The 11,900-nt window shown below is 41.2% G+C and overlaps 1 protein-coding gene across 2 annotated transcripts in view; it reads right to left on the reverse strand.

The window, feature by feature from the left end:
* Positions 1 to 259: 259 nt before the first annotated feature.
* iqsec3b (IQ motif and Sec7 domain ArfGEF 3b) overlaps positions 260 to 11,900 on the reverse strand; it is a 27,402-nt gene continuing 15,761 nt past the window's right edge. Inside the window, exons 6-15 of one of the 2 annotated variants that reach the window (XM_008311862.3) lie at positions 11,448 to 11,609; positions 10,461 to 10,583; positions 8,292 to 8,458; positions 6,230 to 6,369; positions 4,839 to 4,970; positions 4,640 to 4,739; positions 3,083 to 3,241; positions 2,889 to 2,969; positions 2,708 to 2,748; positions 260 to 916 (exon numbers count right to left, since the gene is read on the reverse strand). In XM_008311862.3, coding sequence (XP_008310084.1) covers positions 497 to 916; positions 2,708 to 2,748; positions 2,889 to 2,969; positions 3,083 to 3,241; positions 4,640 to 4,739; positions 4,839 to 4,970; positions 6,230 to 6,369; positions 8,292 to 8,458; positions 10,461 to 10,583; positions 11,448 to 11,609 — 1,525 coding nt within the window. In that variant the 3' untranslated portion in view covers positions 260 to 496. The remainder of the gene's footprint in view (positions 917 to 2,707; positions 2,749 to 2,888; positions 2,970 to 3,082; positions 3,242 to 4,639; positions 4,740 to 4,838; positions 4,971 to 6,229; positions 6,370 to 8,291; positions 8,459 to 10,460; positions 10,584 to 11,447; positions 11,610 to 11,900) is intronic. The other variant, XM_017033059.2, reaches the window with a different exon arrangement.

The raw sequence follows: 11,900 nt of genomic DNA on the forward strand, positions 1-11,900 counted from the left end.
TTCGGGAACCAATGTTTGACTTTGACCACTTTAACTATTTCTCGTACCACCCGTGCACAGTATGTGTGTGTGTGTGCGTATGTACGTAACGGTCGTGTCTACATTTAGATGAGGGTCTTCCGTGTTTCTTCCGTGACTTAGACAATGCTGCGAGAGCTGCTCGAGTTGCGTCTGCGGGTCAGAGGCAAGGTGTGGTGAAAGGGTATGGGCGAGTCAGGGGGACAGAGAAAAAAAAAAAAAAACAGTTACATTTTAAATAAGTCCGTAAAGAAAAATACGTGTGCCTGTCCTGTTTACGTTTTGGTGGACGAGCATGAAGATTTTCTTACGAATCCAAAGGGGGCGCCCAGCGGAGACGGTTCGGGAACCAATGTTTGACTTTGACCACTTTAACTATTTCTCGTACCACCCGTGCACAGTATGTGTGTGTGTGTGCGTATGTACGTAACGGTCGTGTCTACATTTAGATGAGGGTCTTCCGTGTTTCTTCCGTGACTTAGACAATGCTGCGAGAGCTGCTCGAGTTGCGTCTGCGGGTCAGAGGCAAGGTGTGGTGAAAGGGTATGGGCGAGTCAGGGGGACAGAACTGGTGGGGGTGGTTGTAAGGGGGCGGCGGGGGCGGCAGGGGCAACTGAGGGCTGTCCTCGTCCCTGACGCACACGGGCGTCGACATGGCCGACTGGATGAACTGATGACTTGTCGGGCCTTGGCTAAGGAACGTTTCCATATGTCCTCGCCCGCTCTGGTCCACCACGATCACCTTGACGATCTGCTGACACTGGATGAGTGTTTCTGAGCACAGCTCTCCAGGCTGCATAGTGCCGAGCAGGTTAGGAGGAGCGGTCAGTGCCAAAGCTGTGGACTCAGTGCTGGGCTGGCTCAGCTGATAGGTCTGCAGCCTGTTGTGAATTGACACCTAGTTTAGAAACAGTCAGAGAACGCATGAGGAGTTACCAGCCTGAACGCAGCCTAAATGCAGCCCTCTGGTGTGTTAAGCATTGGACATGCACGCATGCGAGTAGGTAAAGTGCACAGCAAGTCTGGTGTGTTAAGCATTGGACATGCACTTGCATGCGAGTAGGTAAAGTGCACGGCAAGCACATGCAACAAAAAAAAAAAAAAAAAACACATTTACTAATATTTACTTATTTCACCTTTCATTCATGATTTAAAATTGTCATGCCCGAGAATCTACAGGAAATTGATGTAGTCTTTTAGTTTAGACATAACATATGTGTGTGTATATATATATAACTGACCAATCGATAAAATCGTCCAATCAGAATTTTAGGTTGACCCGCGACGTATCCACCACTAAACGGGAGATTATAGCCGCATATAAGCCTCTACAGTGTGATTCTCAGGCGTCCACTGTAGAGGCTCATATGCAACACTGCCATCAAAACCTATTCTTATCATAGAAAATGACATTTTCATAGCTGTCCACTGTAGTGACCGTCATGCATGAAAGGGGTTAATCGGTCTACAGTTTCCCACAATCCACCTGACAATTTTGTCAGTCAGCTGGTCAGTTATGTGCCGTTGCTTGCCGTCGGGATGGTATCATTGTTAAAATGCATTAAAATGTTTTCATCGGAATAATCTTAACAAATGTGGAAATATATTTCCTGTATTGCTCGATGAAGACGGTTTATGCTTTATAATACTCCACACTATTTCAATTAGGGATTGGTCTAAATTACAGGCCTATCTCCACACCATCACAGGTACCGGCCTTTAATTTCGGTAACGTGACAATACGGATGGATCTTTCCTTCCTCAGTCCAAAGGACGTGATGTCCGTGATTCCCAAACTCCCAAAAAATTTGAAATGCTGACTTCTCAGACCACATCACTCTATTCTGAATCCATCTCGAACCACCTCAGGCCAAATCCCAAGTATGAATCCCCAATCATACTTGCTTGCGAATGACTGAGCATTTTTGGGATGCCTTTTTTTTTTTACACCCCCATCGTGACACTCACCTGCTTCCAATGAACCTAGTAACCTGTGGGATGTTCCTAACAGATCAATCCCTCAATCAATTTCTAACACGGTACTAGTACTACTACCATAGTATCGCGGTAGTAGTGAACTCTACAAATAACAAGAGCGGGTGAAAGACTTACATCTATTTCTCAAAAAAAAAAAAAAGACAAACATGCAACAGCCAAGACGGACGCATGAGTTAGACAATAAGACAAGCTTGTGGGCAGGGATGTGTTGATATGATCAATGAGTGATTGGATTAGAAGCCTAAAGATAGAAAGGGGATAAGGTAACACCGAGGGCTAAGAGTCTCTTTAACACACAAGGGGACAACTGTATAGGTCTGAGTAAGAGTTGTGGGTGTGCTGAGAACAAATAGCCAAAGACCAAAATGTTGGTTTTTCCTTTCAGGGGGAGAACGAACATAGACTTGACAGTTGCATCTAGTTTATCAGCTTTGTAGGTGGCCGATTGTAAAGCGTCTATTATTGTTTGCCTTAAAGAAAAAAAAGGGACAGTTTAGCATGGTATTCGTCTACTGCAACACTTGTAAGATACTTATGGCATGATCGTAAAGCTGTCTAGTGGTAATAGGCCTAACACGCAGCTCCTATTCAGGGTGGCTACCGATTCTCTATCGCACTCCACGACCACATCTACCCTAAGACATGATGGGCCAACTCTCATTTAGGGGACAGGAGTAGCTATGGAACTCACCTCTACTGTGTTGTTGCCTCTGTTATCAGGCAAATTATGGCCTGTGGGCAGAAAGAGAAAGACATTTTGCTGACTTGTTTAACCGCTGCGCGCCCGCTCTCTCAAGCGTCACATTCGATTCCTTGCCTATACAATTCAGACTGTTGTAATACATATGTTGCTCCTCGAGGGAAAGCAGCACCTGAGGAAGAGCCGTGTCCAGTGTGTCCACTATTGACGTGCGGGTCATGCAGCTGAATACCTTGTTGCCTCTCCAGTTCCCCTGCAACACCCAAAAACAAGATAATGTGCGCAACTGCGTTGCAACTGCGGTTGCACCTTATGCAAAACAGAGCCATCAGTGTGTGTGTGTGTGTGTGTGTCTCCTTTTCTTACACTGAATGTGTATGTGCTCCATCTCATTGACTTCAGCGATGGCCTCCCGAAGCTCCTCTGCAAACTTCCTTAGCTCCTCTCCACTTGGAGAACAGAAGCTTACTAGCTGCTTCCTTTCTGATGTAAACGGACTCATCATTGTTATGCCATGGGCGTAATCTTTAAAGAAAGGCAAAATTAAAAAAATAGAATAGAATAACAGTAGCATGTTATTACTCTAGTTTGTCTACAAGATGGTAAACAACTCCGATTGTTAACAATGGCATTAGCTGTTAGCGTTGTGAAGTGCTAACGCCGGCATCACTAGCGTAAACATCGACATCCCCGGTGTAAACACCAGGATAGGTATTTTCCGGAGTATAAGTCGCACTTTTTTTTTTCATCCTTTGGCTGGGTTTGCGACTTATACTGAGGTTCGACTCACAGTATATATTAAAATATATAATCTTACGTTTGTTCTTTTTTACACTGACAGTCGCTAGAGGGCACTATAGCTGGCTGGTTCGACTTGTACTGCCGAGTCCCGACTTGTATATGTTTTTTTTTTTCAGGTGGGACCAAGTCATTGCTTTGCAAGTCACAAGTAAGTCTCAAGTCTTTGCACTCAAGTCCGAGTCAAGTCTCAAGTCAAGACAGGCGAAGTCCGAGTCGAGTCCAAGTCAAGACCGAAAAGTGTCGTGTCAAGTCCCGAGTCCTGCGGTTTCTGTTTCGAGTCCTTTCGAGTCCTTTTAAAGAAAATCATAATATATTTACACAGATCACTGCCGCTCGTTTTTTTGTTGACCACCTTGTAGTTTTTAAATCCGAACAACACCATCTTTGGTATCATTTTTCTCTCACCCGCGCGTTGTTTGACAGCTCTTCCTCATCGGTTGTCCCGCAATTTGATTTGCTCGATGCAATCGCGTCAAAATGACGTGGGGTCCGATTTGATTGGCTGTTGTGTCGACAGCACGTACACACACACGGACGCACGCACGTACGTGATGAGAGATACAGAGCGCTCCTTAATAACTTACTTTATAATCTTCGGGTTTGGGAGAAAGTATCGAGTCTTGTCGAGTCAAAGGGCTCGAGTCCAAGTGAAGTCACGAGTCACTGACGTTAAAGTCCAAATGCGAGTTGCAAGTCTCTTTACATTTGTTTTCAAGTGGAGTCTAAAGTCGTCAAATCGATGACTCGGGTCTGACTCGAGTCCAAGTCATGCGACTCGAGTCCACACCTCTGCTCCACAGTGACTGATGTTTTATATTATGTATTAAAGAACATCAGCCCCCCACAGTAGAAAATGATCCACGGGGTTTGCGTAAACCATAAGGCAAACACAGGACAACCTGCATATCAGTGCATTAGCCATGTAAAGGAGTCCTTATCCGAAACTGAAAAGAAGTCTGACTCCGAAAGAGGTTGCACAAATCAGAGCTGACCCATTCAAATTCAAGGTTTTTCAGACTCCTTAAAGATTTGAAGTCTTTTCAGGAAGGATGTTCTCATCGTCAGTGCTAACACAAACAAAACGCCGCAGAATATATATATATATATATAGTGGCTTCTTACATTCATTACTGAAGAGGTGAAACTGCATTCCCAGGAGACCCATAGCTTTACAGAAGGTGTACGAAGCTGAGCTTTTTTTCTTGGGACACAGTTTGAGGATCTGCAGTCAACACACAGGAAGTTAATTACAGACGACGTGAAGCGCTTTATGTTTGTGTTAGAGGGAACGGTTTATTCTCCAAGTTGGTTTTTGTTTTACCAGAAGCAGGTCATTGAAGAGGAAGACTTCCCTCTGAAGCTGGGACAGTTTCTGCTTGTGAGCCTTGTTAGCATCAGGCACCTCAAACAGTCGACAGCAGCACACCAGGCGTCTGTGAGGCACAGCAAGAACCTAGTAGGCAAAGAGAAGATGACAGGTAGTACTACAAAACAGACTCTACGAACAGCAAGATATAAAATAGGGCAAATAGGGTAAGATGTTACTCATTGGAAATGCCTAGGATTGAACAGAATGGGGTAAGGGGGATTTGAGGATTAGGTAGGTTTAGCGGCATAGGGATAAACCGTTACAGAGGAAAGGTTGAGGTAGACACACAAAGTGTTAAAGATATGGGGGGGGGGGGGTGTAAGTGCCCAGGGATGGTTCATGGTGCAGGACCGTATAAATTGATGCTGTAATACAGGAGGCAGGAGATACAGTGGAAGTGAATCCACTGTGACAACCTTGGATGAGGGAACTAAAAGGAGAAGAATTATAAGCAAGATTTGAAATTGTCCCCCATATAGAAGTTTGCGATTATCTAACCTTAGAAGTCGTCTAAAAAGGGAGCCACCATCTCCACTCCCTTCTCGAAGTAAATAAATCTTTCTTTATAGTTCATGAATATCTAAATTCTAGCAAGTAAGCAAGTAATAGTACTCCAATAAATTGGAGTTAGAATTGGTTAGCCTTTTTGCAGACGACACCCTCATTTATGTTATTCCTTCTCATTTGAATAGAGGTTTAAGACCTGGTTAACCTGGATATTAGATTCATAAAATAAATTAAAGTATTAAAAGGGTTACATTCCTTCTAGAACGCTAAAATATATAACACTCTATCTAGGGCTTCGGTGATAGCAATAGGGGAAAAACTTCTCGATCCAGACTCAGCATGTACAGCTGTCTAAATTACGCAAGATGTCAAATATATTTTTGACCATACAGTCGACTTGGCGTTTCTTATCGGTGATAATGCGATCGATGGAAAACGCTGTCCCAGGTATTTATGCGCATGTAAGCCGACCCCCCCCCCAATTTGATCTTTATTCTTTGGCGTTTTAAATTCAGCTTATATGCGAGTATGTACAGTAAATACTCCATCCCGCCTGGAAGCATCATCACTCCAAGGCACTGACTGCTGATCGACATCATTCTCACTTGAAAATTATCCTGCTTCAGACTTTTTTACGCTAAAAGACATTTCAATGTTTGCATTATGAAAACATGTCACATTTCATTTCGGATCAGTCCTGTTCTTTCTGGATAGATAATATAATTTCTTTGCTCTTTTCTGTTCACTGTCTGCTAAATAAATCCCTACTAATGCCTCTAATTTTAATTAATTAAGGAAAAAAAAATGCAGATAAGAGAACGTAGACTATTACTCACAGTTTTTAGGCCCAGGATTGATTGCTCCACACGACTCACATAGGTGACATGGTCCTCATTGGAAAGCAGCTCTCTCTGTTGAATCCTTTCATAAATGCCTATAACCATCTCCCTGGGGATGTCTGCCCCATCATCCACACCTGAAAAAAAAAACAGCGACCTATGTCATGTCATATAATCAGTAGGGGTGCAACCGTTTGAACCTTTCGATACAGATGTCTTGGTTCGGAACACATTATCAATATATATATACATATATACATATATATACATATATATACATACATATATATACACATATATACTGTATATATACAATTTATTTTATCAACTTGTGATGATGCAGGATGTGCTGAAAGCTCAGTGAATCTGCACTCAACTACTCTAGCGTCCAGGCTGCTTTGTCGAGGTCAGATGCACTAAGCTGTGCCTCCCAACATTCATTCATGCCGACGCGCTACATGCGAAACTAGCTTGTGGCAACATGGCTAATGACTCAAATTAGGGGTGAGATTAATCGCGAAATTTTCAAAACGATTATTTTTCATGACGAACTGACAGAAACACAACCGCAGCAAGCAGTAGGAAAATAATATAAAAAGATGCGTATGCTGCCCGGAAAGATTTTTTCGGGTGTCCAGGCGGCATGCCGCCTTAAAATTTTTTTTTAAGGTGGTCTGTTCTTTAATATGGAAAGGGCCGTGAATGCTGTTCATTGAGGATTTTGTTTTGATATCGCTATTCAATATTACTGCAGAAGCTAGCTTTACTATTTTTAAAGCTTCAATTTACTTTTTAATGCTTATAAGTATTGTACTTTCCAGATTATGAGTCACGCTGGGTTGCACTTTAGCCGAGTTTGCAACTTAGACTCAGGTGCGACTTATTATTGAAACATATAATTTCACATTTTTTGCTATTTTCACACTGACAGCCACTAGAGGGCGCTGGTGCGTCTTATACTCCGGAGCGACTTATATAGGTTTTATTCTTCTTCATTATGGCTGGTGCAACTCATAGTCCATGAGAGCGTAATTCTCTTCCATAGATGTCCCAGCTGCAGCTGTGTCTCGTGCGCATGGAAAAATTTTAACTCGCTTTCTATTTTTTTTTTGTCGTCAATCGTGTCCACTCAGGAGCTCCGTAGCTTTGCTATCTTTAGTTTACTATTTCTTTAAGCCATGATATCAATATTTACTTTGCATAGCGATTGATTAGATAAACATCAGATCTGATCTTATATTCTTGCCCAGTCCTTAATCAAAGAAAACAAATCAAACTTTTAACAGAACTTAAATGGGAAACATTAAAGCTTTGCCAAAGATATCCCCAGAGTGAATCCTCCTGCTTGTGTCTGCTGAGTGTCGGTGTCGATCAGTGTCATTACACTCACCTGTGTCCTGTGATTACCTGTCCATTAGTCTCACTCGTGTCACCTGGTGCCCTGGGTATATATATACACCTCTCTCCTTGACGCTTGTATTTGTCAGGTCGTTGTTCTGTGTTACTGCTATGTTGTCGGTGCCCTGTTTTCATAGTTCTTGTTTCTAGTTCTGGGTTGATGCCAGTACATGCTTTGTTCCTACCTAGTCCTGTTCCCAGTGAGTTTTTGCTATTTGGATTTTGAATGAATGAACTTTTTCTGCAATTGATCGCTGCATTTGGGTTCATTTAAAAGTAACTTTATGTAGGTCCACATTAATGCAATGAATCAACCTATGACCTGGTATATAATATATTATATTTAAAAAAGAAAATGTCAGTTGAAAAAACTTTGATGGACAGTATGTAGAGAAAATATTACTTTCAACGTTCCTTTTCACTTCTCATCAAGAGCCTGGAGCTATGTAAACGGGCTATGTAAAAAAAAAAAAGTCTTACTTTTGTCATACAATCTAAAACTAATGAGTCCAACATAATACATAATGCCCATTCCTCTTTTTTTCCTGCTCATTTGATTTGAAATATGTTTTCTACTAATTTAACATTTAACTAAATAACCATGCTATAAATGTGTGTTACGTACCAAAACTGAATTAAAAAAAAAAGAAAAAAGACCAACCTCTTAGGTTACGTATGAAATCGTCGAGGCCCATTTTACGTTGGGGCTTGATGTTGGGAGAGTACATGTCTGTGTTGAGGAGGACCACAGCAAATGCCAGGATAAAGATGGTGTCTGGGTTGTGAAACTGCTGCACCACATCGGGATTACACATGCAGTACCTCTGGCTGTGGATGAAAAAACAGGAAGAACAGAATGAGTTTTATGTACAGTATATATTTATACGCATTTATATATTTTTTTTTCAATAACAGGTGATATTTGCTGTGAAGATTGGATGCCGTTTTGCTGCGAGATAGAGAACGTTTTGGACAAATGAGAGAGATATAGTTGTCAGGTAAAAGGAAAATAGGAAGACCCTAGACAAGTATCGTATTGTGAGCCAAAAAAATGCATATGAGGAAGAAAAAAAAAAAACAGCACGACACCAGCGCCATTTAGCAGCTGCCGATGTGAAAATACCGAACAAGTACATTTTCAGTGGTACAGGAATAGCAGATACTGGTCGCAAGCCTAGAGTGCCCTCTAGCGGCTGTCAGTGTGAAAATAACAAACCTGTGAAATTATATATTTTAATTTATTTATAAGTCGCACATGGGTATAAGTCGCAAACCCAGCCAAAGGATGAAATAAAGTGCGACTTATAGTACGGAAAATACAGTAAGTGCGGAAAATAGGGCATGGAGCAGTAGAGAAGACAAGGGTGAGATGGGGGCAGATCATCCACTGTGGCAACCCCAGAAAAAAGCATCTGAGAGTAGAAGAAGAAGTTGTGCAATTTCTAATAAAGACAACAAGAGTTTTATATACAAATACAACCTACAAATCATGAGAAACCTGCCGATCATCTGCAGCTCAAATCTCTCTATCCGAGATGATTTGGTGAAAATGAGAATCCACCGAGTATAGGATAGATAGATATATAGAAGAACATTATTAATCCCTCAGGTGGTCTCTTCAGAAAATTAGGGAATAATGAAGGATGGAAGCAACCGGGATGATTAGCTAAAGACTGATTGTCTCCGGTGTTAGACTGTAACTGTGAGCTCCAAGAACAAATCAAAAATAATTAGCCTAACTTTTTACCAAAACCTGCTGCTCAGTGCGTTACACAATTAGACCACCGTTAGCTACAGATGAGAATTTAGTGCAAAACAAAGCTGGTTGAGAGAAATGAATGGATGAAAGAATAAGGAAATGTATAAATGAATTCATATCACATACATTTATAAATTACGCAGTATGTCCCGTACACAAAGGTACCTGTTGTTTTGAGGACGAACTTTGATCACTGTAGTTCACAAATGTTAACCAGAATCATATTCAACTTAACACAGTATTTTGCAACAATTATAACAGAAATGTCCTACTGTGCACCCCCAAACAAAAATGTCCCAAAGAAGCATTTGCAATGTGTTCAATGTAGGTCTGTTTAGTTGAACACAATACTGATATATTTGAAGAAATAACGACTGAGTCTTTTTTTGTTTTTATAACCTTCTGCTTCCACCTAGTGGGAAAGTTTTATTGTTCTAACTCTGTCGCATAGCTAGCTAGCTAGCTAGCTAGCTAGCTAGCTAGATAGATAGATAGATAGATAGATAGATAGATAGATAGATAGCTAGATAGCTAGATAGCTAGCTAGATAGATAATATTTTTGTGTATTATCCATCTATCTCTCAGTATCTGTATTTCTTTCAGAAGTTTGGAAACGGTTGGAAATCATTGTCTTAATTAATAGTTTTGTTTTTGTTTTTGTTTTTTTGTTGTTTTTTTTACTTTATTGATCCCACATTGGGGAAATTCTCATGTTAACAGTAGATCTGTTGCTATGGGAACCACACAGGCACCGAGTTTGTGGTTCCTCCTGGAATCAAACCCAGGACTCTCTGCTTGGAAACGCAGGCGAGCTAACTGCTACACTACACAGAGTCTTGCTTACAAATACCATGCTAAATAATGTTTCTTTCAGGGTGATGTTAATTAAAATTCTAAGTATCAAAAATAAAATAGGGATTCAAACCCTTTAAAAATAACCCAGTGGTATCCAGCGGAAGGTTCTTGTTTCAATACCTCCTAATCCACCGAGTGGGTCTCGAAACTTGATGCCCATGTGGGTTGCTAAAAAGAAGGGGCCAGTGTAAGTAAATGTGAGTTATGAGTCTTACCTAAACGCTTCAATGAGTCTCTCCACCTTTTGAGCTTCTCCCTGAATACGAACGTGAGCCTGAAACTTTCTGAGGGCCTCGTCCAGCTCCATGCCAGAAAAATCCATCTCATCCACCACACAACTGTAACGTAAGACAGATGATAAGAGAGGGGAAAAAGGCATCAGAAAGCAGCAAGAGCTACGAGAATTACTTACTACAAGGACAATGTCTGTGCATGTGGGTCAGTGCGTATGCAGACCAAACATTATATGACTGTGTCATAATTGCTGACGGCAATGTTTCTCTTTTATAGTTAAAAACCGATGACCTGGAAGATCTACATAAAGGGAGTGTGACAACGGGCAACGTGAGAAGGAAAAAATAGAATATAGAAGGAATATTGTAATTGAACACAAAGAGCAAGACGGAGAGTCAGGGATATAAAAGGCAAAGGAAAATGTACACACAAGTCAGTGTTTATGTTTAATCTTTACGATACCCATTGACATTTTAACAGAATTCATATCTTATTCTGTAATTCTGCTTTATTGACAATAACTGGGTGTAACTTCTGCATACTACCGTATTTCCGGACTAAAGGTCGCACTTTTTTCATCCTTTGGCTGGGTTTGCGACTTATACTCACACATATACTGTATATTAAAATATATAATTTCACATGTTTTCATGCTGAGAGCCACTAGAGGGCACTCTAGGCTTGTGTACTAGTATCTGCTACTCGTGTAAATTGCGCTTTTTTTATCCTTTTGGCTTGTGCAACTTATAGCCTAGAGTGACTTATGTATGTTTTTTTCTTCTTCATTATGCATTTTTTTTTTGCTGGTGCGACTTATACTCCGGAGCAATTTATAGTCCGGAAAATACAGTATTCAGTTCATGTTTACTAATGCTGTTAAAAAAAAAAGTCATATGGAACATATGGTTTTGTTTGCGTGTTCTGTACTATGTATGGTGTGTCGGCCTGCATAAAGATTTAGGACGCACTCAAGCACATCTCTGTTGAACTGCAACTTGCTGTTCCCCAAGAACTCTCCAATCATCTGTCGACTGAGGCCCTTCCTCTGCAGCAAAAAATGGGCCACTCCTATTGCCGTGTCTGGGACGAAGCCACGCGTTATTAAGAAGTGGACACCTTTTTCTGGGTTCCTGTGCACAAGAGAACAGAGAGCGTAGCCAATAAATCAGGTTGCAGGTTGCGTGTCTGCATATGTGCGTGTTTTGAAGCGCGTTTGCGGTGCATGTAGGGTCTGCTAGAAGGAATAAGGTAAGTGCATGGATCCAGGTTAGCTTAGGGTTCTTGGATGGAAAGAATTGTCTTGCGTGCATGAGTTAATTTGATATATACATAACAGAGGTGAGACCAAGTCATTGCTTTGCAAGTCACAAGCAAGTCTCAAGTCTTTGCACTCAAGTCCGAATCAAGTCTCAAGTCAAAAT

Source organism: Cynoglossus semilaevis, chromosome 6 (genome assembly GCF_000523025.1).
Source record: "Cynoglossus semilaevis isolate Cse_v1.0 chromosome 6, Cse_v1.0, whole genome shotgun sequence".
In the NCBI taxonomy this organism is placed as follows: domain Eukaryota; kingdom Metazoa; phylum Chordata; class Actinopteri; order Pleuronectiformes; family Cynoglossidae; genus Cynoglossus; species Cynoglossus semilaevis.